General features: G+C 50.8%; 1 protein-coding gene across 1 annotated transcript; it reads left to right on the top strand.

Moving 5' to 3' along the window:
• The first annotated feature begins 9,237 nt into the window (after window positions 1–9,237).
• Window positions 9,238–27,379, top strand: Vsx2 (visual system homeobox 2). Its single transcript, XM_027931741.2, has 5 exons — window positions 9,238–9,607; window positions 10,888–10,972; window positions 14,732–14,855; window positions 26,085–26,265; window positions 27,054–27,379. Exons 1-5 carry the CDS (start codon window positions 9,238–9,240, stop codon window positions 27,377–27,379), a joined length of 1,086 nt encoding a protein of 361 aa, XP_027787542.1.
• Window positions 27,380–27,965: the final 586 nt, after the last annotated feature.

Here is a 27,965-nt window from a genome sequence, read left to right as displayed (position 1 = left end):
GAGGGAATGGTTGAAAGGTGACCCTGCTCCAGGATTAGGGCGGCTCCGGGATTAGGGAGGATCCTGCTGGGATTAGGGCGGATCCTGCTGCCTCGGGGCACCTGCTACTTTGGAGTTCCCTTTGAGTTTTGAGTTCTCACGGGGTTCTGGGAGAATTGGCGCGCGGAGCCCGGTGGAGAGAGTGTGTTCTCGGGAAGTGTGTGTAGAGTGCCGGTGAGAGTTCGGGAATAGAGTTGCTGTTTGAACCTACAAGGCTTTGTGGCGGCTCGGTTATTTTGTGCCCAGCCAGACTGTGGCACCCTGGTACCAAAAAAAAAAAAAAAAAAAAAAGGTTTGATGTTGTACAGCCCATAAAATAATAAATATCCATTACAGGACTTTATAGACAGTCTTTTCTTTTGCAGTGCTGGGAATGGAACCCAGGGCCCTGCACATATCAGCAACTCTCTACCACTTCATTCCCAGGCCTCACTGTTTCACATAATCTTCACGACAGCCCTGTGGAGTAGGTCTCACCACTTCCATTGTAGGTGAACAAACAGAAATTTCAAAGTGTGAAGTCACTTGTCAAGGTCATGCAACTGGAAAAGACCAAGCTACGCACCTCGCACCTCGGAGGGCCAGTACATAAGGAATCTGGATATTTCCTCTAGGGATCAGATTCTGGGGGTACCTTTGCAGCCCCGCCCCTTTCCTGCCTTTGATCGGATACCCCATGGCCATCATTCCCTGGTCTCTGCCTGCCTCCAAGGTCTCCGGGGAAGCTATCCTCAAGGTCACATGCTTTCTGCCTTCCTCACACCATCCTGTCTTTCCAACCATTGACAACAGTTTGATATTAATGTCTGCTATGGACTGTTCATTATCCATCCTGTGATCCTGCTTGATCCTAGCCTCGCCTCTGATTTGAACAGAGACAGAGACTGAACTTCTGGGCTCAGGAGGAGAGGCCACAGGGACCCTTGACTCAGGAGAAGCCCTGGGACTGGTATAGAGGCTGCTGTATGGAAGACACAGAGTGACCTTCAGGAAGACTTGACTCCAAGATCTATGAGCTGCGGACTATGAGAATCATGCTCCGACTGGAAGAGAGCTTGGAGCCTTCAAATTTCTCTTGTATGAATCCTAAGGCCATCCTCTTCTTTCCATGTCCACTGCCACCCTCCACCCTGTAAATCAACCACTGTGGTCTCTTGCTTGAACCACATAACAGCCTCAAATTGTCCTCTCTGCTTCACAACTGCAAGCGGCTTTCCTGCCCACTGAGGATAACATCCAAAGTCCCTCTGAAGTCAGGTCCTCTAGCCTCCTCCTTCTCCCCACTGGTCCTAACACCTACCTGGTTTCTGTCTAGAATGTGCACATTTGCTGTCCCCCTTTTATGGTGTGAATATAGTTTTGAGTGTGTCCCTTAAGGGCTCCTGGCTGCAAACTTGGTGCCTAGTGTAGCAAGGCTTGGATGTGCTGGAATCTTTCAGAGGAAGGACCTAGTGGAGGGAAATCAGGACATTGGGGGTGCTGCCCTCAGGAGAAGTTAATACTGGTTTTGAGGAGTGAGTTAGTTCTCATGAGAACGAGTTGATATAAATAAGTCTGGATCTTCCATCGCTTCTGACTACCTGTCTTGACATATGATCCTTCTTATACCAGTCTCACCACGATGCCATCTTCCATGATGCTTTTGCCAGAGGTTGCCCAATCTTGAACTTTCAGCCTCCAAAACTGAGCTAAACAAATCTTTTTTCTTAATACATTATTCAGCTTCCGGCATTTTGTTATAGTAATGGGAAATGAGCAATATACCCCCTAATTCTGTCACTATCCTTGCCCTCTTCATGGCTGGCTTCTTTTCACCACTCAGGTCTCTGCCCAATATTGACTCCTCATAAAGGCCTTTCTGTCCCACAGTCAGTGTATAACCCCTTGTCCTGCTTTATCTTATCTCTAGCTCTTTTCACCTTCTTAAATCCTCTCACTTTGAGGGTGTAGCTCAGTGGTAGAATGTGTGCCTGACATGCACAAAGCCCTGGATTTGATCCCTGGTATGTACATTTGCACTCATGCACACGCACACATGCACACACAAAGATCTTGCTTATTTCTTTACTTGCCTTTTTGTTAACTATCTCCCACAACTAGAATATCAATTCATTAAGAACAAGGGTACTGTAGATTGAATCTTAAATGTCCCCCAGAGGCCCACATGTTAAAGGCTTATCCCCCAGCTTGGCACTACCGAGAAGGGATGGGGCCTAACGGGAGTTGTTAAATCACCCAGGGCATGCCCTGGAAGGGGATTGTGGGACACTGGTCTCTACCTCTCTGATTTGCTTCCTGGCTGCCATGAAGTGAGTGGCTTCCTGTGCCATGTGCCCCCACTGTGATGTGATGCCTTGCCATAGGCCCGAAACAATAGACCAACTAGTAGAAAATGAAACCTCCCAAACTGTGAGCCAAAATAAACCTTACCTCTTTTTACATGGATTATCTCAGGCATTTTGTTACAGTATCAGAAAGCTGGCTAATCCAAGGGGCTTTACTGTCTTTCACACCACAGTATTCTTGACAAGAATAATATTTGGCATAGTAGATGCTCAATAACTATTTGATGAAGGCATAAATACTTGACTAGGTTATCTTATAACAGTGCTGAGAGAAAAAAAACAAACAAACATCCGCTTAGTCATCAGGAATGTGGTCATATCTACCATCTGGGACTGAAGGGAAACTGAGATGCAGCCCAGAGACAGGCAGCAAGCTGGTAATGGAACAAGTCCTCTATGTCTTCCTTCTTTCCTTGTTCCATCTTTCTGTAGGTGAACATGGCAGAAGAGATCAGGACAATGTATGCAGAGTGTTTTTCTTTTCCTTTGAGAAGCTAAGGCAGGGTTAATGCTGAGGAAGGAAGGGCACAGAGGGGTGTGGGTGCTGAAAAGTGATGGATAATGTTCTGCTGGGATGAGACCCCCCCACCCCGGTCAGCTACTGGGGGCTCCTGAAGGTGAGTGATAGGCAACAGGGCCATCTGCACAGTTGGCTGAAGGCATTACCAAATCTGTTCCTTCCCTCCCACTTCCTGAACTAACCCCTAGGAAAATTCTACAGGATACAGGTTACTTCTCAGGTTTTAGGAGGAAAAACCAAGCCTAGGTGTTTGAAGTAAGATATTTTTAACAGCCCTGAGTTTGGGAGATTTTTCCCAGCCTTGACCTCAGTAGCCCATCCCAACACCTCTTCCTTTCTTCCCTCCCATCCTTGTGGGGAAGGATGGTATCTCAAGAATTGGGGGGCATTGCTTGTCTCCCTATATCCAAGATCCCTTTGTCCACTGGAGGCCCTAATTCTATCTTCAAGAAAACAAGGATGTAGTAGATTTGGACTCCAACTTGGCCCTTGGCAACTGTGTGTTCTTGAGGCCACCCACCCTCTCTGAGGTTGCTTTCTTACTTGAAAAATGATACACATCTTTAAGGTAATGGGGAGGCATCACTGAGGCAATGTCAGGAAGTCCAGAACTTGTTCAGTGTGCGTAAGTTAAATGTGAATCAAACTCCCTCCTGAAGGGGCTGGAGGGCAGAGCTCAGCTCAGTGGTAGAGTGCTTGCCTAGCATCTAAGGCCCTGGGTTCCATCCCCAATGGGGGTGAAAATTCCTCTTGTTTATCTCTCGTATCAACCTCTGTATTGTACAAAGGGAACAGAATATCTGGTCAAACGTCTGATGATCAGGCAAGGAGAGCACAGGACTGGGCCCAGGGAGAGAGTCCAGAACAACCAAAGGTAAAGTTTACCCTCCAGGGATGAGCTCCCAGCACACAAGAGCATTTAAAAAGAAAAAAAAAAAATTCATGGGTGACAGATTCCTAATGGGATTATTGATTCAAACACAGATCCTTTCTCTTCCCTGCATTTTTTTGCCCCTCCCAAAAATGTGTTGCTGCAGACTGGTTAGGGACTCAGGGAGGAGCAGCTGGGGGATGATTTATCTGCAGCTGGTGCAAAAAAAATGACCATCAAAGAGGCAAAGGAGAGAGCCAGCATCCCCCTCTTCCCTAATCTTCCCTCCTCAAGAGAGCTTTAGTGTCTTATTTGTAACAAGGGGGACAGAACTCCTGACCTATTGGAGAAGTTGAGTGAAATAAATGTGATAAGGAGCCTTGTGGCCATTAGTAATAATAGTAAGGGCCACATTCTAACCAGTCTCCAGGGCCACGCTCCATGCTAAGTGCATTAATGTCATCTCCTTCAACCACTGGCCCATGTTCCAGGAAGGCAGGTCTATCTTGTTTCCTGCCATATTGCCAATGCCAAGTCCAGTGTCCTCCTGCATGATGGTGTTGATGAATGCTCATGAGGGTGCCGCAGTCTGGCTGGGCACAAAATAACCGAGCCACTTGTGGGTTCAAAATAGGAACTCCTTTATTATCCGAACTCCCGCAAATGCCACCCACACGGCCCTTCCAGGAACACCACACACTGAAAATCCCTCCTCCAGCACTTCCCCAACCAATGCGAACTCTCCAGGAATCCCCAGAAGAACTCCAAAGTAGCGTGAGACTCTCCAAAGTAGCAGGCTGAGGTGGACAGCAGGGGTCTAACATACAATTGAATACACAGCTTAACATAACCATCATTATCTCAATGGCTCACCGGCTCACCTCTCTACCACTCCCTTCTGGCACAAATGCCAGTCATTCCGACTTGGCTGTGGCTCTCAGCAGAGGGTTTTATTTTTTCATTATGGACCCTCATGGAGTAGCCTGATTGACTGCTTTCAGCACTGTGCATTTTTAATCTTAGTGCAGTTCTAAGGGGTAGGTACTTCCATTATTCTCACTTGATAGGTGAGGAAATTGAGGCACAGAAAAGTTGGATAGCTTTCCCAAAGTTACCAAGCAAGCGACAGCAGTAGTCTGAACCCACTGTGGATTATAGATCATGTCCTGTGCTAAATCAGGAGGTCAGGAGATGTTCACAAGTCCAGTGCAGGCTATTTTTTAGGTAAGAAATCAAAAGTGGCAGGTGCGATGGCTCATGACCATAATTCTAGCAACTCAGGAGGCTGAAGTAGGAGGACCATATATCCCAGGCCAGCCTGAGTAACTTAGTGAGACTCTGTCTCAAAATTAGAAATAAGAGCTGGGGATAAATCTCAGTGGTGGAACACTTGTCTAGCATACATGAAGCTTAAAGTTCAATCCCCAGTACCATCACAAAAATTAAAATTAAAATTAAAAAATTAAAAGGGCTGGGATGGGGTTGTGGCTCAGCAGTAGAGCGCTTGCCTAGCAAGTGCAAAGCCCTGGGTTCATCCTTAGCACCACATAAAAATAAATAAAATAAACGTATTGTATCCAACTACAACTAAAAAATAAATAAATAATAAAGTAAAATAAAATAGAAAGGGCTGGGGATGTAGCTCAGTACCTCTGGGTTCAATCCCCAGTACTGGGGAAATAAAGAAAAAGAAGAAATTAAAGCTGAGAAAGAAGTTTAAATGATCAACCCAAAGCCAACCTGAAATTTGGATCCAATGTGACCAAGCTTAATGCTTCTGAAAGGCTGTGATTTACTTCACCCCACCCCTAGCCCAAGCTTTGGGGCACACAGTTTCCTGTAGGGCTCCCCCATGCTCCATAAGTGACTTGAGTCTGGCAACTGTGGAGAAAGAACAATGACATCCCCAAGCTCAGAGACAGGAGGCTCCACAGGAGGCTGTCAGGACTCTAGTTCCCAGGGTAGGGCTGGCTGCAGGCTGAGCCTGGGCCCTCTCTCTATCTGCAGCCTCTGACAAGGGTGCCTCTCAGAGAGCCTGGGGCTATTGAAAAACCAGCCTCTACCTCAGAGCAAAGCCTGTCCAAGGAAGGGACATCACCTTTGTCCTTGGAAAGACCCACAGAGCACCCCTAGACACATTCCCATCCTGCTAAGTGATTTATCTACAAATAACAGGAGAGAGCTGCTGCGTCAGGTGTCCCTGATTCAGTCAGGCTAGGTGGGGATCCATAGCAACCCCCTAGCAGCCACCAATCAGCATGAGACAGGGAAATACTTGGGATGCCAGATGACCCTCCCAGTAGTTTATGGTGGTTGATAACGTGTTGGGAAACCATGTAGTTCAGCACGTACACCCCTCTTGGCTTAAACCAATCAGTTCAAATAAATCCCCCTCTTGTAGTAACCAATCACCCCTACTCAACTTGTTCCCGCCAGTGAATGTGCTAATCATGTTTTAGAGTTGTTATTTGATTTTCCCGCGGTGTGTGATGATTTGCTAAGAGATGCTGTGATGTATGTGGGGATCCCTGCCTTCTCCAAAGAATGTATAAAACTGCTGCAAACCCTGGGCTCGGGGCCTCTCAGCGTCACCAGTTGCTGTGTGTGCGCGCGGAGGACTGAGCTAGCTCGCAATAAACACCTCTTTGCTGCTTACATCGATCTTGGGTCTCTGGTGGTCTTTTGGGGGTCCCGAATTCGAGTATAACACTATCCCTTGTGGCAGTCTCTTGTGGCAGAATGGTGACTGACCCCTTGGATTGGGAACTGGCAGCTTCAGACATGGGGATTGGTCAAGAGATTTTTCATCCTCATATCCTGGCAAGAGCCAACATCATCACTCACACACTAGTTTTCCATCACTCACGTTTTGCCCATCCGCTGGCATCTGGTTCATCACGGCTGTCTTGTTATAAGTCAGGGACATGACAGATGCCATTAACATAACATCCCCATCCATCCTCCCAGGGTAGGGTGGTATGGAGAGAGGCTGAGAGAGAAAGATGAAGTCAAAAGATAGCAGCTTCTGACATCAGATGGTTGTGGATGTCTGACCTCTGCTGCTTATTTGCTAGGTAACCTCTCAGGAAACTTAAGTTTCTGTAGCTGTAAAATGGGGCCAGAAATGCCTCTGTGGCAGGCAAGGACACCATTCTGCATAGCTCCAGAGGTACCATTTACATTGTCTATGGGAGTGGTGCCACTTGGTACCCAACTTCATAGAATACAAGGTGAAGGTGCCTCAAGACTGCATATCCCACATCTGTACCTTGCAAGTGAGAATTGCTAAGTCAGTTTTCAGATGCCGAGCCAAGGTGCTGTCGGGCTGTTGTGAGGACCAGGGGCTGGGGTCATGGAGGTGCACTGGCGGGCATGGCATTATTATGGGTTAATGGAGTGAAAGGCTCCCCTCTTCTACGTGGCTCCTGCACTGTAAGCCCCTGACGAATTCCAGCTCTCATTCACTAGAGGGGATGCAGACCCACCTCACCACAGCTCTTTAGCAAGTTCTCCGTTAACTTCCTGTAGGGTTTCTTCTAACCTCTCAGTCTGTCCCCATGGTGGCCACAGAGGATATCAGACACCCTGGCATTGGGCGGAGGATGGTTACAAGGTTTCCCACTATGTAGGGGTTTATAGCTGACTGGCCAAAAAAAAAAAAAAAAAAAAAAAATCCTGAATAGAATCTCTTCTCAGCCTGGGTTTCCAACATCTGCCCAAAGAAAGTGATCTTTTCTTTACCTCCCTTCATATCATGTTTTTCAGTCAAGAAACTTTTATTAAAACCTATAAGGCTGGATATGGTGGCACACACCTATAATCCCAGCAGCTTGGGAGGCTGAGGCAGGAGGATCATGAGTTCAAAGCCAGCCTCAGCAAAAGTGAGGCACTAAACAACTCAGTGAGACCCTGTCTCTAAATAAAATACAAAATAGGGCTGGGGATGTGACTCAGTGATCAAGTGCCCTTGTGTTCAATCCCTGGAACACACCCCCCCCCAAAGGAAAAAAAATAAAACCTACTATATGCAAGGAACAGTGGAGAGAGGAGTCCCAAGACAGGCAAGACAATTTCCAGCCTTAAGAAAGTCACAGCAGAGATAGAGGTGGCCCATGTGGGACCTCAGGGATACACTGCAGCTTGTGCAGTGTGTGTGATGGGCGCATTCACCTTCACTAATGGCACTTGGACCGTGCTCTCCTCTGAGCCCTCAAGCAAGAGCGCCATGGAAGCCAGTAGCTACACTGCCATATTTAGAATTCAGGCGTTCCTCCTCTCCATCGGAGGGTCCCATCCAGTTGGTCCCATCCTGTCGAAAGCAGTTTCCTGCAGCCTCCCTCTGCTTTTAGCTGGCACCACTGGCTGCCCTTCCGGTGCAGGAGGTGATCACAGGGTCTCCATCAACTGGGGAAGGCAGCTCCCCTTCTAATTGCCTCTCACCCCTCCCTTCTCCCTCTCCCTTCACATCAACAGTCCCAGCCTCTTCATTCTGTTTGCTCAATGAACTCTGAAGTATAGCAGGCCCTTTGCCTTGTCTGTCTGTTACTGCAGAACCCTTAGGTCCTCTAGCTCAGAGCTGGTAGGTGCTCTGTACATATTAGTTGAATGACTAGGTGGCAGAATAAACGAAGACCACTCTTCATGCTTACTCTAGGAAGATGTTCAGAAGTCCATGGTCCTTCAAAGAAGTCTTCACAGCTTCTGTTTCCCACCAGAGAGCCCTCGTCCTAACCCCTTTATTATGCATTCCTTCATTGGGTCTGTATTTATTGAACAGCTCTCCTGAACTAGGCATTATAACCTGTGCTGAGGAGAAAAGCCTTGACAAGTCCTCCAACAGTTTCCTTCTCCACATCTTGGCCCCTTCTTTTATCCCCATTGCCACCACACTGTCCAGAGCCCTCACCCTTCCCTTGTCCTCCTTTACACAGGCGTCTTCAAATTGGGCCCGTTTAAGGCTGCTGTTCGTCCTAAGAGTTAAGGGAGGGAGGAGGTCTCCCAGTTTCTAGTTTATGCCTTTAGCCCATCCTCCCACCCGACCTCAGGTACCTGTCCCGGGGGACAGGTCCTAGCCAGGATGTGCTCAGAACCCTTACCCACTCTGCCTCCCGGAAGAATCCCGGATTCTTGTTTTACCTCGGCCCCTGGGGTCCCTGCCCAAGGGCATTCTGCAGAGCCCACCAGCACTCAGACCCGCAGCGCCCTGGCCCCTCCGCGCTGCCTGCGGCGGGAGCTGCCAGCTTTTTGGAATTCCTAATCGCTCCTGGCCCCGGTGATTGGCTGTTCAGCTCTGACCCCACTTGGGCTGCCGCCTGGTTGGATAAAAGGGGAATCTCCTTGGGGCTCCAGAGCATTAGACACCGGAGGGGGCACCTGGGACCAACTTTGCCAAGCAGGGAGCCCGGTGGGGGGGTGGGGGGAGCAAAAGACCTGCAGCCTCAGCCCCTCCAAAGAACCGGGAGATGACGGGGAAAACGGGGGAAGCGCTGAGCAAGCCCAAATCTGAGACAGTAGCCAAGAGTACCTCGGGGGGCGCCCCGGCCAGGTGCACAGGGTTCGGCATCCAGGAGATCCTGGGCTTGAACAAGGAGCCCCCGAGCTCCCACCCGCGAGCTGCCCTCGACGGCCTGGCCCCTGGGCACTTGCTGGCTGCGCGCTCCGTGCTCAGCCCTGCAGGAGTGGGCAGCATGGGGCTGCTGGGGCCCGGAGGGCTTCCCGGCTTCTACGCGCAGCCCACCTTCCTGGAAGTGCTGTCCGACCCTCAGAGCGTCCACTTACAGCCACTGGGCAGAGCGTCGGGGCCGCTGGACAACAGCCAGACGGCCAGCTCGGGTAGGTGCGGGCGAGGCTACGAGGTCGATGGCGGGCGTCAGTCGGGAGCCCCGCGCCCTCGGCTCTCGCCTGCCGGACGAGGCCTCCTCCAGGTGGAAAAGTTCCTGCAGGCCGAGGGGTCGCACGCAGCTCGGGCCTGGAGCCAACCGACCCGGGAGCAGGACCCGGAGGATGCTCTGGCGCCGGCCGGGTTTGGGCCCCAGCATTTCCAACTGCTGTTAGTTCCCGTGACCCTGAGTCAGGCTGGTCTGGGGCGCAGCGCTGGGTTGGGGCCCCAGTGGATACCCGGCTTGGGATGTCAGACCCGTGGAGCAGGGTCTGCGGGAGGCCTGGAGCTTCCCAGCTCTGCTGCTCCGTGGCGGTCCAGGCCTCTGGGAGGATCCGCGCTCCTGGAACTCGATGTTGTTCCGCGCGCTGGCGGCCCAGGAAGCGGGTGCAGGCTCTGGCCCCAGCCCTGGTGTCCAAAGTTGCAATTTTCCTCCTCCTTTCTCCATTCCTCCCTCCCCGCATTGCTCAGCTGGGTTTATTTTTCACCCCACGAACTTGGAGAACCAGGCCACCGAGCCAGCCGAAGTGGCCGCCATCGGATCCTGTGTAAGCGTCACAATTTATCGGATCTCGGCGCTTCGCTGGCCCAGGACCCTAGATGACCTCGCCACGCCCTCCCTCGGCCACTTTCCTAGCCGACCGCTTTGGTCTTCTCGGCCCACCGGCTTTTGTGCCCTCTACGCAATTTCCCCAAATTTTCGTTCCATTTTATTATTCTTTTTTTTTTTTGAAAGGGCAACGAAAAGTGGCTCGTTGCAGGCTCTCCGATTTCGAGTCGGGGGCACATTGTGGGGGCATCGCGAAATCTACAGCGACCTGGCAACTCCCAGCCCTTTCCGGGGCTCAGCTCTCGGCGACACGAGTCCGTTCCTCCGGGCCAACTTTCTGACTCGGGACGCCAGGGCTGCAGGCGCAGGGAAGAGAGCAGACCCGAGGGTCCCTGCGACCCCGTGAGGCTGCCGGGTTCTCCGACCGTCCCTCCCCCCAAGACTCCGGGACCTTTGCCTCTCTTGCAACGAAATCTGTTCAGATTCTCCAGATTGAGGCGCCGACATTGGTGGGGCCATCTTGGGCTTAGGGATGGGGACAGCCACTGGAGTCCCTGAGGGCTTCCAGGGAGACCGCAGGCCCGCACGGCTCGCGCAGGCGGCCGGGGGTGGGGCCCTCGCCGGTTTCGGGTGCCGCAGAGCGCTCTCCCCATTCTGCTGCGTGTCCCTCCACCCGCTTTTCAGATTCTGAAGATGTTTCCTCCAGTGACCGAAAAATGTCCAAATCGGCTCTAAACCAAACTAAGAAACGGAAGAAGCGGCGACACAGGTAAGACCCCCGCGGCGCTTTCGGTTACTGCTCCTGTCCATCCGCTCCCCTGCGGTCCCCTGCTCCGGTCTCGGGTCTTATTTTCGCGGACCCCAGAGCTGAAGCCCGGGGCCGTACTAGGGCGGAGAGACCCGGCGTCGTTTGTGGGAATCTGTCTGGGCTTTGCGTCTAGCCGCACCAGGTGAGGATGCTGAGGGGCCGCCAGAGCAGCCTGCGCAGCTCCGCCGCGGGGCTGCTTCCCCAAAGGGTCGGGCTTTCGCCTCCCTCCGCAGGAGAAAGGAAAGGCCCCAACCTGGGCCAAACCCGAGCTGGAGAGGGGTCGGCGGTCCCCACTTCCTGGCAGCAGCACATTTTGAGAGCCACGCAGACCTGGCGGCGGGCAGATTGGGCCCCCATCTCCCACTGGAGCCCACCTTTTTACCTTTTTTCGCTGCCCCCGACCCCCATTCTTCTCTGCCAACTCCCCAGTTTTCTGCTCCCACCGTTCCGCAAAGCTCGAGCGATATCTGCGTTTATGGAACGTATTCTTTTGGCTTCTGTTATTTTATGCTTCTGAGAGTTGCTACCTTTATGTGAGCCTCAGTTTCCTAGTCTGTAAAATAGGGGGGTCCCAACAGAACCACTGGAGTGGGGTGGACTGCATTGGAGTGCAGACCAGGGAGAGAGTTAAGTGTCTTTAAATAGACATTACTTGCACGAAGTTAAAATTTAATAGGTGCCAAAGGGTATGTCCTAAAAAGCAATCACCCTTTTCCTGCCCCACGCCCCCAGAGACCTGTTTCCCTTTGGCATCAGCACCACTGCTACTCACTCCTTGTGTAAGTTCATGGGAAGATTTTTTTTTTTAAGAAAATAAAGGGGCGAGAAGCAAAAATCTGTCCATCTTTCTGCGAGTGCTGTCCCTGCGCTCCCTCCCCAGCGGGGCTGTTTTCCCAACTCTTTCTTTGCCCCAGTCCAGGTGGGTCGCTAATGGGATCCCACTGGACATTTCCCCATTGGGGAGCTCCCTGGATCCCTGCCTCGCCTCATCTTCTCCTCTCTCCCCAATTTGTTCCCAAGCCTCTTTGTAGGCTCTTTCTCTGCCCCTCCCTCTTCCTTCGCCCTTGGAAGTTCCACTATTGACCCCCATTTTTGAAAACGGCCCTTCCTGACCTCTCAGGCCCCAATAGGTTCCTGCTTGAAAGAAGGTGAACTTCGACTTGGTTTCTCTTTGATGGATTCATTTCCTTTGGACGGTTATTTGCTTTCCTTGCTTATTTTAAATGGAAACGTTTTTTATTAGTCCTGTTCCTCATACTTTTAAAATTCAACGAATATTCGTTTTTTATTAGTCCTGTTCCTCATACTTTTAAAATTCAACTAATATTCATAAAACACCGCTGATGCACCTTCTCTTGCTGGTCCCAGGGTGTGTAATCCTGTCAGCCTTCCCAAACCAGGACAAGGATGTGGAGGTAGCTTGCTGCTACTGTGCTGACTGTGGAATATGGGGTAGGGGTTTCCCTAGATATTTCAAATTATCCCTCAAATTCTGGTACTGGAATGGTATAAGGGCTTAAGGTTCCTGACCCTTCGACCCTCTCCCCAAAGACCTTTGGGGGCTTGGGTGAATTCCCAGAGGGGCAGAACAGCAACTCACCAACATCAGAGAATTAACTATCTTGGGTTTCTATTTCTGGTGCATGAAGGCAGCAAATTATTGGAGAGGAGAATGGCTACTGATGGCTGGCACAGTATTTATTTATTTATTTATTGTCGGGATTAAATCCAAGACTTTGCACAAAGCTAGGCAAGCCCTCTGCCGCAGAACTAAGCCCCCTACTCCTTGGTGCAGTTTTTAGTTAGGGGAAAACCAAACAACAACAAAAAAAACATTTTCCTGAGTTTTTCTCATTAGGGAATTTGGGGGAAGAGCCCCTGGAATCTGGTGATGAGTGATGGGGTTGTCTTTATCTCCCCAGGAAACAAACCAGGTTTAGCAGGGTTTGTTGGGGGTGGGGGTGGAGCAGCGATGGGGACAGTTTCTGGGATTTTGCTCTTTTTGGAAAGCTCAGTTCCTCTTCAGACTGGATACAACAGGATTGAAGGACCTGGGACTCTAGCTAAATCAGGAGCAAAGTTTGGGTCACATAGTGGGCAAAGGAGGACCTCTATGGGGAATATGACACATGGTCCAGTTCTGGGGCAAGAATAGGGGAAGTTGGGGGGATTTGAAGTTTGTTTTTGTTTTTTCTTAATCGGGTACTCTTCCAAGTAGAGGCAGCCCTCACAATGACCTCTAATCAGCTTTCCTCTGACTTTGGCCAGGTCACACTACCTGTGTAACTCAGTTTTCCTGGTTTTGAAAAGGACTTGCATATATTGATTGTTTATTTTGGCGATCAGTTCCGGAGCCCTTCAGCAAATGGTAGAAGAGAAATAGAAAGCAGCAGATCTTCAAAATTCTTAAGAATGAAACTTTCCATATACATAAGAATTCCACACATCCCCCTCAAGAGAACAGATGGAACGATTTAGAGTCAAACCAGTCATTTTCTGTCTTCCTCTCACACCCCCTGCATCATCCCTGAGATATTAAAGTGGACACCAGAACAAGGAATATGTGGGGCTTTCTCGTGTTTTCCTGCGTTCGGTGAGCATGAGGGCGCAGCAGTGAGGCATTCTAACCCCTCTGTGCTGGTCCCAGGCTCCAATCCCAGGGGCTCGAGCAAGGGATGTACCGGATTTTACAAATTCAGTTTGTGGAAACTGGACCACATCTCGTCTATTAGCTTGTTGATAAGGGTGCAGGATAAAGGTCAAATCCTAGTGAAATTAAAAGAAGAGTTTGTATCTGGAAATGGGCGTTTAGTGGTTTATTCAAAAAAGGTGGTTTATGAGCCCCCTAATATTGGAGGTGAGATTTTATGTGTTGGGGCATATTCGTTTGCTCATTTTCTTAGTGTGAGAGAATGTAGCTTTAACTAGATCCCTAAAGCAGTTTTTGACACAAAACAGGTCAATGGGAACTGCTCAGTCGGGGGCCAAGGAGGCTTAAATGGGACTTTCAGTCAAGTAGTTGACTCAGTGTGGGGGTTGGTTGGAAAGTGGCACTGGAGGGGACTGAGGAAAGTCCCCTGAGGGCAACTCTAGGCAGTTGGTAGGTCTGGTGTTGGGAGAGAAAGGGCAGGTGAGCAGGAAGGAGTGTTGGGGTCAGCTAAGCAGGTGGGGGTTCAGGTCTTGGCCATGCAAACACTGAGGCTGAAGCTTCATCTGACCTCCAGGGAAACCTCGAACTCTGAGTGGATTTAAAGTCAACTCTAGTGTCTGAGAGGAGCCCAGGAAGCAGGTCGGCATGTAATTATCTGGTGAGGTCTACTTTCTGTGCTTGGGAGTAGGAGGGGCTTTCTGTGGTCTTCAGAATTTCCTCCTTAACATCAGACTGCCTCCAGAGCCATACTCAGGGCTGAAATAGTGCCCACCCCTCACCAGAAGGATGGTGTGGGCTCTCAGCCTTGAATGAAGAGTCCAGATTATTAAGCTATCTGTGTGTGTGTGTGTGTGTGTGTGAGAGAGAGAGAGAGAGAGAGAGAGAGAGAAACAGAGACAGAAACAGAGACAGAGAGACAGAGACTATGTTGATTGGGTTGTGCCAAGCCAGCCTGGGTTTGGGATCAGTCTCTGAGCCTTGGGAGAGGGGCCATTCTGTTATTCTGTTCTCTTCAAAGTCAGGCTCTTCTGATTGCTGAGGTCCTGAGTGTCCTATCTTGCTCCCCTCAGGACAATCTTTACTTCCTACCAGCTAGAGGAGCTGGAGAAGGCATTCAATGAGGCCCACTACCCAGATGTCTATGCCCGGGAGATGCTGGCCATGAAAACGGAGCTGCCTGAAGACAGGATACAGGTAACATCCCCTAGGGGACATCTGTCTCTGCAGGGTCCCAGATACACATGACCCACCCCCCTGCATCCCCTGTGAGCATGTATTCAGAAATAATCCTTTAGTTAAGGATTCTGATCACCTACCATGTAAGGTGGGCACTGTGTGAACAAGGGCTGAGCAGATGTGGTTTGGCCTGCTGTTCCAGACATAGGCTCCCTTAGGGGGCGTGGCAATGAGAGGTGGAGTTCTGGGTAGTCCTGAGCAGGGTCTCTGTTGTGGTGGATGTCTGTTTTGAGGCCAGAGGTGGCCCTCAGGCTATTTTGGGTGTCTGTGAAGGGGAAGGTGACTTTTAGTCCTGATTCCAGTCTGTTTCCCTTCCCTCCATTCCCCATCCTATGAGGAAGACATTACCCCGCTTCCTACTCCCCACCACCACATCCAGCTGCTGCTGTTTCCTCCTCTCAAAACCATTACTTCTCCAAATCTGGCCCCAGATGTGGCCTGGGACATGTGCCTGTGGGTGTGACTCTCCAAGCCCCTCCTCTCCTGTGTAGCTCTATGGCATAACCAGCTACTGGTCTGGAGCAGCATGCCCTCTGCTATGGTGGGCATAGGGCCTTCGCACGTTCAAGAGCCCCCTGGCTGGGCCAAGGTGGGCTGCTGAATTACTTCTCTGGGAGGGGATGCAATACAGTGGCTTCTAGGCAAGGCCTCCATGGCAGGAAGTGACTAGGGCCAGAGGACATTTCCAGTCAGCTGGATTTCAACCTGAAATGAAAGCTCCTCTCCTGGTGTGGTCCAGAGGTGGCTGCTGCTGGGACTTGGGAGTATGACAGGAGTCAGGTCCGGACTTCCTGAAACTGTTTCTGCTCAGCATCTCTCCATACCCTAATTGAGGGCCTGTGTGTCTCCAGGTGTGATGTGTGCTAGGGGCAGAGGTGGGGCAGAGGGCGGACAGAGAAGAAACTGAAGGTTTGGGGGCTGCTTCATACCGTCTCACTCAAGGACCGAAGTATAGGAAATGAAGTCTTGAGTTACTTTTCCAACAGGGCCTTCCTCTCCTTGGAAATCTAGGAGAAATTTCAGCCACGGCTTTAGACATTGACACTAACAATAAGCTCAATTATTCATAAGCTGATTATGTTTGGTACATTATCCAGGGTGGCCTAGAACCATCCCCTCTCACTCAGTTGGGTTCTAGTGGGATGAGCTGAATGTTGATTTTGAACTGTGTGTGCAAGCCAAGGCCCAGGCCATCCAGCTGATATGTGGCAGTAACCCCTGCCTGTCCTCCATTAGCACCAAGTTGGCCATCAGGAGCGGCTGTGGTAGTGGTGGTGGTGGGGTCTGGCAAATTGCCATGGTTGGTAGGCCTCACATTTGTGCTACTGACTGTAAGAAGGAGCATCTTGTCTCTTACATTAAGTTGTCTAAAATCTGCTTGGCTGTGGTGGTGGAGGGTGGGGGAGTTTTAAGTTTGCTGAGCTTGGGATTTGGGGGGAAGGTTGTCCCTAAGTTGTAACTGCATTGCTATAAATGCCCTGGCAGACCTAGTATAGGCTTCAACCAGTTGCCATAAGGCAAGGAAGGCGTCAGAAGTCACCAGAACCACACAGAGGAGCTGAGGGTATGAAGCAAGGAGCATCACTGCCCCAGGACTGAGAGGATTGGCTATGATATTGGTGGATGTGGGAGAAATGAGGCAGAGTGTCTCAAATCCTCTGCACCGTGTGGCTAAGAGTGACCCCTGAATGTGTGTGTGAGTAGTCAAGTGGTCATGCTCCCAGGTGTTTAACCAGATGGCTGAGGAAAGATCTTGGCATGTATCAATAACAATCCCAACCAGAATTTCTAGAGCAGTTTCCATGTACCAGGGGTTCTTCTAAATATGTGGCATGGCAGGAGAGGCAGGGTGGTAGAGTATCTGGGGACACTAACTCCCACTGCCTGGGTTCACAGCTGAACTTCCCCGGCTAGAGCCTCCTAGTCCTCATCTGTCCAATGGGATAAGAGATGCAATGAGCCATATGTGTACAGTGTTCAGAGCAGTGAGTACCAGGTTCCCCCCTGCTCCCTTTGATTCAGCTCTGATCTTATTAAATCCTGTGGCAACTGGTAGCAGAGAGACCACTAGCCTCCATGTATGCATTCATTCGTATATTCATTCATTCCTGCAGTGCTGGGGATGGAACCCAGGGCCTTGCACATACTAGGCAAGCAGTTTACCACTGATCTACACCCCCAGCCTATAGCCTCCTCTTGGAACTAAAGAAACAGAGGCACAGAAACTTGCCCAAGGCAACCTAGCTAGGAAATGGGGGACACAAGATTCAACACCATGTCTTAAGCCCATTCTTTTTCCATCTGCTTTTTGGGTCGAAGCCTGTGCTATGACTTGACACTGGGGGAAAGAGGTGGTTTGAAGTCAGCATGGGGCGGGGGTGCTGCCTCACAATTTCTTTTAGAGGGTGGGTATTGAACCCAGAACCTCACACATACTAACTGTATCATAACTTTAAAAACTATTTATTAGCAGAGCAGGGTGGTGAATACCTACAATCCTAGCTGAGGCAGGAGGCTCACAAGTTCTAACCCAGTCTTGGCAACTTAGTGAGACCCTGTCTCACTAAATTAAAAAAAAAATTAAGATCTGGGGATGTAACTCAGTGGTAGAACACCTCTGAGTTCAGTCCCTAGTACTACATACACCCACACCCACACCCTCCACATATACACAAATTATTGAGTACCAATACATAAATAATAACAATAACCTCACTTATGAAAAAGAAAAATTTTTTTTTGTGTGGTGCTGGGGATTGAACCCAGGGCCTTGTGCATGCAAGGCAAGCACTCTACCAACTGAGCTATATCCCCAGCCCACAAAATTATTTTTGAATGGGCAAATTCATGTACATGAGTTCAAAGGGTAAAAAATTAGTTTTCCTTCCCACTCCCAGGTATCAGGCCTCCAGTGGTAACCAATGCCTTTTGTTTCCTTCTAGAGATAGTTATGTTTATTCAGCTAAGAGTCCTAGACACCCTGTGAGCTAGAGACTAGAATTCCCATTTTACAAAAAAGGAACTGAAGGACAGAGATCAGAATTCAGATCGAGTCTTTTAGACTCTGGGACACTTACTCCACTATTTTGTCCCGGTTCCTCAGCATGTCTCTCTGCGTGCTGATTAGGTGGGGTCAATGCATCTGAAGATGAACAGCTACCAGTCAAGAGCCCGTCCCCTCCCTTGCCCCAGCCTTGGGTGAGATAACTGTGTGTGTGTGTGTGTGTAGGTGTGTGTGTGTGTGTGTGTGTGTGTTAGGGATGGAGGAAGAGAAAAGGGGAATCACTAGAGGCTCCAAGTATGGAGTTAGAAATTCTCCAGGTGGGAGCCAGGCATGGTGGCCCACTGTAAGCCCTGTGGCTCAAGAGGCTGAAGCAGGAAGATCGTGAGTTAGAAGTCATTGTCAGCAACTTAGTGAGGCCCCAAGCAACTTGGTGAAACCCTGTCTCTAAATAAAATACAAAAAAAGGGCTGGGGGTGTGGTTCAGTGGTTGAGGGCCCCTGAGTTCAATCCCTGGTACCAACTATCCCACCCCCCGTAAAAACAAACAAACAAACAAATAAAAAAACAGCTCTTACCTCAGACTCTGACACCCATAGAAGCCAGGCCATTTGCACCCCTGGGCCTCAGGTTCCTCATCTGTGAAATAAAGAGGCAGGATTCCTTCCAGAAAGCAATTTTGTCAGGATCACCTCCCTCACCAGGCTTGGGCTGCCATAGGTGGAGTGGGGTGCAGACCAGGTGGAGTTTAACAGTTTTAGGTGGATAGCTGGGGCTCACACCCTGCGGGACCAACCTAAGGAGACCCCTGGACTCATTGGAGGCCTACCGAGGACCCCCAGTAGTCATACAGGCCTACTTCCCATCTTTGTTTCACTGCTGGCAAGCCAGACTCTGAGCCTCAGATTATTTATTTGTGAATTAATAATAGTAACATTTTTCTGAACTGCTAACTTCATAAAAGCATTGTGATTTCTGGAATTTATTAAGTACTTACCACTGTCCCAGATGTTAAGTACCTCCCGTGCCTTGTGTGATTTCATCTCACAACACCAGGTGAGTCAGGTGTTCTTCTCCTGTCCATTTTCAGGGTGAGGACTCTGAAAGGTAAAATCAGCAGTAGACCAGGATTCAGACTCAGTACACAACTGTGATCAATGAGATCCCATGAGCAGTATCTGTACAAACTATAATAATAATCAATGTGAATGGCCCTGATAGGAGGGCCAGGTCTCTCTAGAGCTCTCTGGGTTTGGGCTGGAGAGCTATGGTGAGCTGTTGGGGAAAGAAAAGATGCCAAGTCCCCAAGAGAGACTCAGGCACACAGTCCTCTGTAGGTATAAATGTTGGGATAAGGCACTCCTGAAGTCTCTGCCCAGACAACACTCCTGGCATCCCCACAAGACAACATGCCCAGGGCTCTTCCCTCCAGGGTCTCCCAGGAGACCGTCTGCAGTCCTTCAAGGATAGCGCCCCTACAGGAGACATCGTGCATAACAGATGCCGTTTACACATTCTGGTCACCTCAGTACCTGCCAGGTGTCAGCTGTAGGGATGGCAAAAGGGCTTGCAGACTAATTTTATTTCCTCTGTGGGGTCACTTGTTGCCAGAATCTTAAGACTTGGGTATATATATGCATTCTTTTATTTGTTTACTGTGTTTTTATTATTGTTATAAAGTTATAAAAATTCAAACATTGCAGAGCTATGGATGTTCAAAGAGAACAGGGTCCATGTCTCCTCCAGTCTTAGCAGCTTCGTGGATAGGGAATGGTAAGGTTTCGGTGCTCTGACCTGCACGTTCAACTTTGCTTCTTTTATAGTGGTCCCTACCATGCAGTCTGCCAGTCTGTGGCTCAGTGGTTGAGTGCCCCTGGGTAGAGATCAAGGTGTCAAAAGTTATATTCTAGGAATGAAAAGATAATTGTCTGCATGGGAAAGGGCTGGTGACATCTCAACTCAAGGTAGCATTTTAGAATACCCAGACAGGGCCCACACCCAACAATCCTGATTAATTGGTTTGGAGTGGAGCCTTGGCATCTATGTGTCTTAAGACTCTCCAGGTGATTCTGCATGCAATCAGTGTAAAAGTACTAGAGGCTCAGGATAGGGCAAGTGGGTTAATATGAGTGGAAGAAAGTGGAGTTTGAGGTGATGGGTGGGTGAGGAAGGAATTGACCTGTCAGTGGTGTGGGGAAGAATGCTGCCTGGTACTGCCCCCTAGTGGTCACCAAAGGCTGCAGCAAGACCTGGTCTTCAAGCCTCACACTGGGATGGAAAGAGTGAACTGAAGTACTGAGCAGCGGTGGAGTGTTACCTCCGCCAGCAATGAGCCCCAATCCATCAGCTTCCAGCCTTTTGGGGAGAGGAAAGGGCTGATCCAACATGATGGATGCTGCCACGTGACTGATAAAGCTAGGCTAATGGTATGTGGCAAGATTGGAAGGCAGGTGCTGCAGTGGCCTATGCCCGTAATCCCAGCAACTTAGGAGGCTAAAGCAGAATTGCAAGTTCAAGGCCAGCCTCTGCAATTTAGCAAGATCCTCGGCAACTTAGAAAGAACTTGTTTCAAAAATAATAAAATCCAGGCGCAGTGGTACATGCCTGCAATCCAAGCAGCTCTGGAGGCTGAGATAGGAGGATCACGAGTTCAAAGCCAGCCTCAGCAAAAGTGAGGCACTAAGCAACTCAGTGAGACCCTGTCTCTAAATAAAATACAAAATAGGGCTGGGGATGTGGCTCAGTGGTTGAGTGCCCCTGGGTTCAATCCCTGGTACTCCCTTCCAAAATAATAATTAAAAAGGATAGGGGATGTAGCTCAGTGGTAAAGTGCCCCTGGGCTTAATTCCCAGTACAAAAAAAAAAAATTGAAGGCAGAGCTTGCAGGTAGTGAGGTGACCAGAATGTGTAAATGGCATCTATTATGCACGATGTCTCCTGTAGGGGTGTGATCCTTGAAGGACTGCAGACGGTCTCCTGGGAGACCCTGGAGGGAAGCAGCCCTGGGCATGTTGTCTGGTGGGGATGCCAGGATGGCAGACTGCAGGAGATGGCATGTTTGAGGACAGAGGAGCCCTGGCCTGGGACATGGTCACAGCTTTTTGTGCTGGCCACTCATAGAGTGAGAGGAAGAACTGGTGGAGTGACTTAGCCTGTTAGCTGTGTGCCCTGTAGCAAGAGAGCATCCATGTGGCAAGGAGTCGTTCAGGGCCAGTCAGCCTGGGAGGTACAGGCACCCTCTGCCTGTGTGTTATGGAGGTACCTGCCACAGCAGCTGCTGACATCTAGAGGCTCCTCACCTGAGCTTCCTGAGCAGTGACAGGCACCTCCTCTGAAAGGAAATGTACCTGGAAACCCAAGCTGGAAGAGTCTGCCAGCCTCACTTTTTGCCTGGGACTCCAAACCTGGTGACTCTGGTGTCACTCTGAGCCCTTTCTCCAGGACTAAGAGCCTCCAACATATAAGGCAAGGTTCTGGCCCTGGCTGGGACCAGACTCCCAGGAAAGAAGAGCCATCTCTTCTAGAAAGTGGGCCATCAGGAAAGCAAGTGAGAGAGGACTCAGTGGACTCTTCTGTGCCTCTCAGAACCCAGAGCCCAAGTAGAAAAGGGGCCTAAATGCCGACAAGGATTCTTTCTCACAGGTGGGAGACAGGAGGGTCTGGTTGCATTTGCTGAGAAGCCAAATCTCAGCATGACACATTTGCCCACCGAATTCACCTGTCTCAGGCTTGCATGTTCTAGCTCTTTACCTGCCAGGTATTCCACACAGTATTTTAATTTTCCCAACAAACTTACCAGGCAGTGATATCACAGGCAGATGAGGAGCAGGACACTCAGGGGGATTAACATATGAGTATGTTCACAGAGGCAGCCACAGACGGGGCAGCCAGCTCCAGCCTAGGCTCCAAGCTTCTGAATCAAGGCTGTTCACAGGGGCGGGCTCTGCCTGCATTTGAGCCCCCAGGGCCTGGAATGTGTTAGAAATGCAGGAAGGGTTTCAGGGGCATCTGTTTGGCACTCCAGATGCCTGGCAGGGAAACCAGAGGCTGGCTGTGTTAAAATAGGCTGAGGGGTAAGCATGAAGCTCAATGATAAAGCACTTGCCTAGCATGTGTGAGGCCCTGGGTTCAATCCCCAGCACCGCAAAATAAATAGAAACAAAAAAGGGCATAGTATTTGTATATAATGTTTGTACATCCTCCTGTACATACTTACATGGCTTATAATGTCCAATATGATGTAAACTGCTGTTCTACTGCATTGTTTAGGCAATAATGACAAGAAAAAGAGTCTGTACATATCCAGTACAGATGCAATTAAAAAAAAATATTTTCAATCAACAGTTGGTTGAATCCTGGATGCATGGCCCATGGATATGGAGGGCCAACAATATTCTTCTTTTTTGTTTGAAGAGCCTGAGAGTGAGAGAAGTGAAGTAATATACTTAAGATCACACAGCAATTTTTAAGAGCTGGGAATTGAAGTTCAGAACTGGTTGGCCTCAATGATTTTTGTTTAAGTTCAGCACACCTGCAGGTGGCTTCCAGGAAGAGGAGAGAAAAGTAAATACAAAGAGCAGTGAGGGTTAATTCTAATGCCTTGTCCACTTCCCTCCAAGGCACCATCGCCAGTTTCCCTGCCAACTGTCCTAAAACAAAATCGTTTTGGCTGTCCAGGTTTCCTCTGTAAATTGGAGTAGCATCTGGTCTTCGTGGAGAGCCAGGCGTTCCCGGAGCCCATAAGTGAGGGTATGGATGACTCCTGGTTAGAGCCTCCAGCTGGCACCTGCTCCCCTGGGACACTGTCTGTGGGCAGAGTCTGATGTATAGACCAGTTATTCATCTATGCAAATTAGGAGACCCAGAAAAAAATGGTCCAGAGCAGAATCCTGAGCCTGGACCCTTGTTTTAGTTTCCTAAAGACGCTGTTTCCATCTGAAAGTCCTGCTTGATCTCCAGCACTGAGGCCTCTAGAGCTGGTGGGCAAGCCAGGGCAATGTGGATTGGAGTAGGTGGGGCCTTTGTTTTTTAACACTTCATAATGCCTTCTCCAGAATTCCCAAATCCAAACAGTGCTGGACACGAAAAGTTTCTTCATAAATTTGGCATCAAAACTCATTTGGCGGCAAAAATCAGACTAGATCTTATGCAATTTATACAACTAAGTTTATGTTTATGTTTTGCTGCAGGGATCAGAACTGATGGGAGTGATTATAAGGTGCTGCTGGTGCAGAGTGATATGTACCACGTGGTATATACATCACATATGTATTCCAAAATCCCAAACATCCTCTGGCCCCAGGGGTTCCAGTTAAAGAGTTGCGGGCCTTGTTGCTTTGTAATGCACTCTACTCAAGCAGGACAGGTCATCTGATCAGGCAGCAAACAACTTGATTATAAAGACTTCCCACTCCTCTGCAGTCAGATCAGGTGATTGGAATTCTATCAGCATGGGGTCCATTCTTGGAGGTTTTCTCTAAGAGGTGAATGAAACCGGAGTCACTTATATGGATTGTTATATATATTAGCCTGTTTTGATTTTGCCTCTCCGGGAGAAGGCAGCTTGAAGCAAGTGGGTACTTGTGGAGGGCGACCCAGTGCTAATGGGATATGGAGATGGGACAGGTCAGAAGCCCCACATAAATCGCCGGCCCTGGGTAGGGCAGACACCCTGCAGAACAGCAGGCAGCCTTGAGGAGAGATCTAAACGCAGCCTGGAGCCAGGCCTAGATGAAGGCCAGTTTAGTTGCCTTCATGACTCACAGCTCTGCACTCTGGTGCTAGGAGAATAGCCATCTAGAGGCCTTCAAACTGCATAAACCTTTTCCTTGGCAAGGGGACACACACCCAAAGCTGACAAGGTCCAGACCAGGAGGAGGCTTTGCAGCTGTGCTTCCCAGCTCTCCAGTTATGAGCAGGAACTGCAAGTGCCAAACGGTGATGGCAAAGATGCACGTTGGAAGGCGCTGCCGCTCCGTGGGGGACCGGCGATGGCTTTCTGGTTGGTGTCGGGGTGGAGAGGCCCAGGGCATCTGAGGCCGTGTCTCTCCCATTTTTAGATGCTCTCGGTTATTTACAAAGGAAAAGCTGTCAAAACAGGGTTACACACGCTTGGGTCCACTGAAAGGCGAGTGCCGACGTAGCGGTCTTGCGAGCAGACACAGAGCGTCGGAGCGGCCGCGGGTGTTTGGGGGCTGCCTGGGCGCCCCCTGCCGGGTGTGGCCAGCCTAGCTCCACCGCAGACTCGGGACTGCCGGCGAGGCGCCCGGCGCTCACCGCGCCATCTGGCGGCGGCGGCGCGAAGCGCTGGAGTGCGCGGACCGGGAGCCCTGCGGGCCCCCAGCCGAACTCCCCGCGGCCCCGACAGCAAAGGGTTAAGCTGTCAGCAGCGCGATGTTAAACAGGTGTCAAAGGCGCCCCATATATCTGCAGATTGAAATCAAATTCTTTGCCGTATAAAAAGATAAATTACCCAGGCGCTGCCGCGCGTCCCACTCATCACGCCAGCGCCAGAGGGCAAGCAATTTTTTTTTTTAATGTGCTAACGACCTAATCAAGCAATCAAGTCGGAGAAGATTGCAGAGTGACCGGGGCAGCCATCTGCCGGCGAGCCCCGCATTCATTTCCGCGCCCCCGCGCGGGGCGGGGGCCGGGGAGAGAGCTGCTGGGGGGAAGAGGGGAAAAAATCCTAAACAAATTAACACCCAATTTTCCCCGTCTAATTAGTTAAATGAGAAGTGTTTGGGGTCCCCCGGGGAGGGGGAGCGGCTCGCGGCGAGGCGAGCGCTGCCTCCCCAGCATTAATTAGTGCGGGTCAATGCCGCGGCTCCCGGGAGAGCAGCCGCTTTAATTTCCCGTGATATTTCAGTGCCTGAGGCCCATCGATTCAAACTGAAATTAACTTATTTTTCAATCAGCCCAGGGCTGCCCCTGGGGGTGACTCTTCTTTTGCCGCCTCCTGAATAGAGCTGGAGCAATTTTTCATCAAAAGCTGATACCTTGGCCGCCTAGGGCGGGGGAGGGGCCCGAGGGAAGGCGGGGAGTGGGGGCGCCCAGGCGAGGGAATGGAAATCGCCGAGAAAACCAATGGATTTTCCGAAGCCCATCACTTTCCCCCACCCGCCCCATTCCCCTGGGGTGCTTCAGCATCTTGCCGCCCCAGGGGTCAGGGCCCCAAAGACAAGAGAAACGCCTGGGGTCCTTCCAGGCCCACCAGTTTCCTGAGCGCTTCTTCCTGCCTTGAGGCACTAGGCAGGGGAAAGTCTCAGGAAAGGGGCTTTGGGAAGCCAAGAAATCCTCCCTCTCCAAACTGGACAGGGCTTCTGGAATCTCCTCCAAGAACCAGCACATGCCTACAAGGTACCCCAGTCTCATTTAGACCCTGCACCAATCAGCTTAGGGGCCAGGGAAACATTCCCCAGGGTGGGCCTACACACTCTCCTATGTTCCTACTCACCTCTGGCCCTCACACCCTGGAGAATGTTGTATCTATTCCTTGACAGACGGATGGCACCCAGTTCCCCAAAATTCCATTCACATTAGGCCCAGAACTGTGGGCTCAAGAATATGCAAGGCAAAAAAACAGCATGGCAGGGCTCAGCTGGGACAGGGCAGAGAAGGGATCCTGACCCAGGAAGAGTCCCCTCCCTGCCTTGGGTTTCCTTGACACCTGGATGAAATGCCCCCAAGATCATCTGCTGCCATTTCTGCAGCCTTCCTGGACTCCTCTGGGCCTCTGGGCCTCTTGGCCTCCGTGGAGAATAAGACACAGTACCTGTCCAGGGACTATGGGAATTTGTCCTTCTGCAAATCAGAAAGAGATTCTGTTTATACACTGGAGGTGTGACATTAGCAAGAGACCTATCATGTCTTGGTTTGTCAGCAGCAAACCAAAGAACACACTGAATGTTGTTCACCTGCAAGGGACTGTCCAGTAGGCATCCGTAGCCCATCTCCCTAGAACTCCTTTGACTAAAAACAAAGCGTTTTTTTTTTTTTTTTTAAGTCATATTCTCACAGGTCTTGATATCCTCCTTCTGACACCTCCAAGCCTGGAGGAACCTCAGGGACAGCATGGGGTGGAAGAGCTGGGGCAAGGACACCTTGCTGAGGAAATCTGTACTGAGCAGGCAGGGGTAAGGACCATCTTAAAGCACGGCCCCTGAGCCACTCCTCTGAACTTGCAGGTCTGGTTCCAGAACCGCAGAGCCAAGTGGAGGAAGCGAGAGAAGTGCTGGGGACGGAGCAGTGTTATGGCAGAGTATGGGCTCTACGGGGCCATGGTGCGACACTCCATCCCCCTGCCCGAGTCCATCCTCAAGTCTGCCAAGGATGGCATCATGGACTCCTGTGCCCCGTGGCTACTGGGTAAGAGCCCGCACCTTCCTTGGGGCCCTGCCCCTGAGGTGAGGAGAGCGGGCTCCCTGGAGGACTACCGTGGGGACTACCTTGGGGACTTAGGCAGGCAGGGCCTGGGTGTGGTGTCTCTTCCTTGCACCAATTTACTGAGTGCCAGGGACTCTCATCCTGCACTGGTCCCTGACTGGATTCTTTTATCCTGTAAGGAGGGTGTGGCTGTTACCCCAGGGTCTGTATTCCCCCTTCCCCTTGACCAGAGATGGGCTTATGACAAATCAAACAGCCCCCTGGGAGTTGAGGGGACCCTTAGGTCCCTTTGGCCACTTCTCTGGCATTGCCCCAAAGTAATTCTTTTCTCCCAAATCTCTCCACCTGCCCTCTTCCCCCCACTTGCCATCTAGTCCTGAGTCTGATAAGAGCATCAGATTATCTTGGGGTTCTAAGACCTGGATTCCCAGGATGGAGGGGTGGGGAGTCGAGCTGTGCCCTGAAGGGACAGAACAGGCCCTGGGGGGCCAGGTGCCCAGGGTTTGTTGAGAGGCCCTCTGTAGGCCTGGTTCCCCGCTGTTGGCCTGCAACTCTCCACCCCCCCACCCCCCCACCCCCCCCACCCCCCCCCACCCCGCTCTTCCTGTCCCCTGACCCTGGCCCAGCCCTGGGACTTGCGTGACTGGCGTGTGTGAAGCAAGGCTTTCTACTTGTCCTTAATTCTGGCCTCTCTCTATCTTTGCTGTTTTCAGTTCAAGATGGCTTTCCCAGGCGCTTTTCTAAACCCGAATACCAACAATTCTTTTTAGGGATGCACAAAAAGTCACTGGAGGCAGCCGCCGAGTCGGGGAGGAAGCCAGAGGTGGAACGCCAGGCCCTGCCCAAGCTTGACAAGATGGAGCAGGAAGAGCGGGGCCCCGACGCCCAGGCAGCCATCTCCCAGGAGGAACTGAGGGAGAACAGCATCGCAGCGCTCCGAGCCAAAGCTCAGGAGCACAGCACCAAAGTGCTGGGGACTGTGACTGGGCCAGACAGCCTGGCCCGGAATGCAGAGAAGGCAGAGGAGGAAGAGGCCGTGGAAGAAGACAGGCCAGCCGAGAAGCTGAGTCCATCACAACTTGAGGACATGGCTTAGGTCAAGGGGCGCTCAGGCACCCAAGACTGTGTTCCTCTTGGCCCCAGTGGTGCGGGGAGGTTCTCTGCCACCCTCACCTGCCCCACAGGCCCTCGATTACCCCCATTGACTCCAGGCACAGGTCATTTCTGGCCTCAGCTTTGGACCCTGCTGAGACCTCCTGATGTAGTCCTGACTCTCCAGCACCCTCCTCATCCCAACATCCCTGCCTCAGAAGCCCACTTGCTGCCCCGGCCATCCCCTCAAGCCCCTTTCTCTCAATCTCTTGGCAACTCTTGCTGTCCAAATCCACCCCTTGCTCTGTTCTCTGGCTCTGCAGGGCCCCCTTCCCAGCTCCTCACCTCTTTGGATTCTGCTCGGCACATGCCTAAAGTCCATCGCTGCCAACGCATAGCCTGCCAGACAGCCGTGACATGGATTGAGTATCTCTGCATTTCAGCTCCAATGTCCTGAGCACCCCAATCCTCAGCAAATCTTCCCTCAGCCTGTTCCTTCTGGGGGACCTGGGCCTGGGTTTCTGCTGCGTAGAAAATATACTGCCCCGCAGGCCCACGCACACTACCTCTACATCCTCCATCCTTCCCTC

Source organism: Marmota flaviventris, chromosome 2 (assembly GCF_047511675.1).
Source record: "Marmota flaviventris isolate mMarFla1 chromosome 2, mMarFla1.hap1, whole genome shotgun sequence".
Taxonomy (NCBI): Eukaryota; Metazoa; Chordata; class Mammalia; order Rodentia; family Sciuridae; genus Marmota; species Marmota flaviventris.
This window is presented reverse-complemented; position numbering and strand designations above follow the sequence as displayed.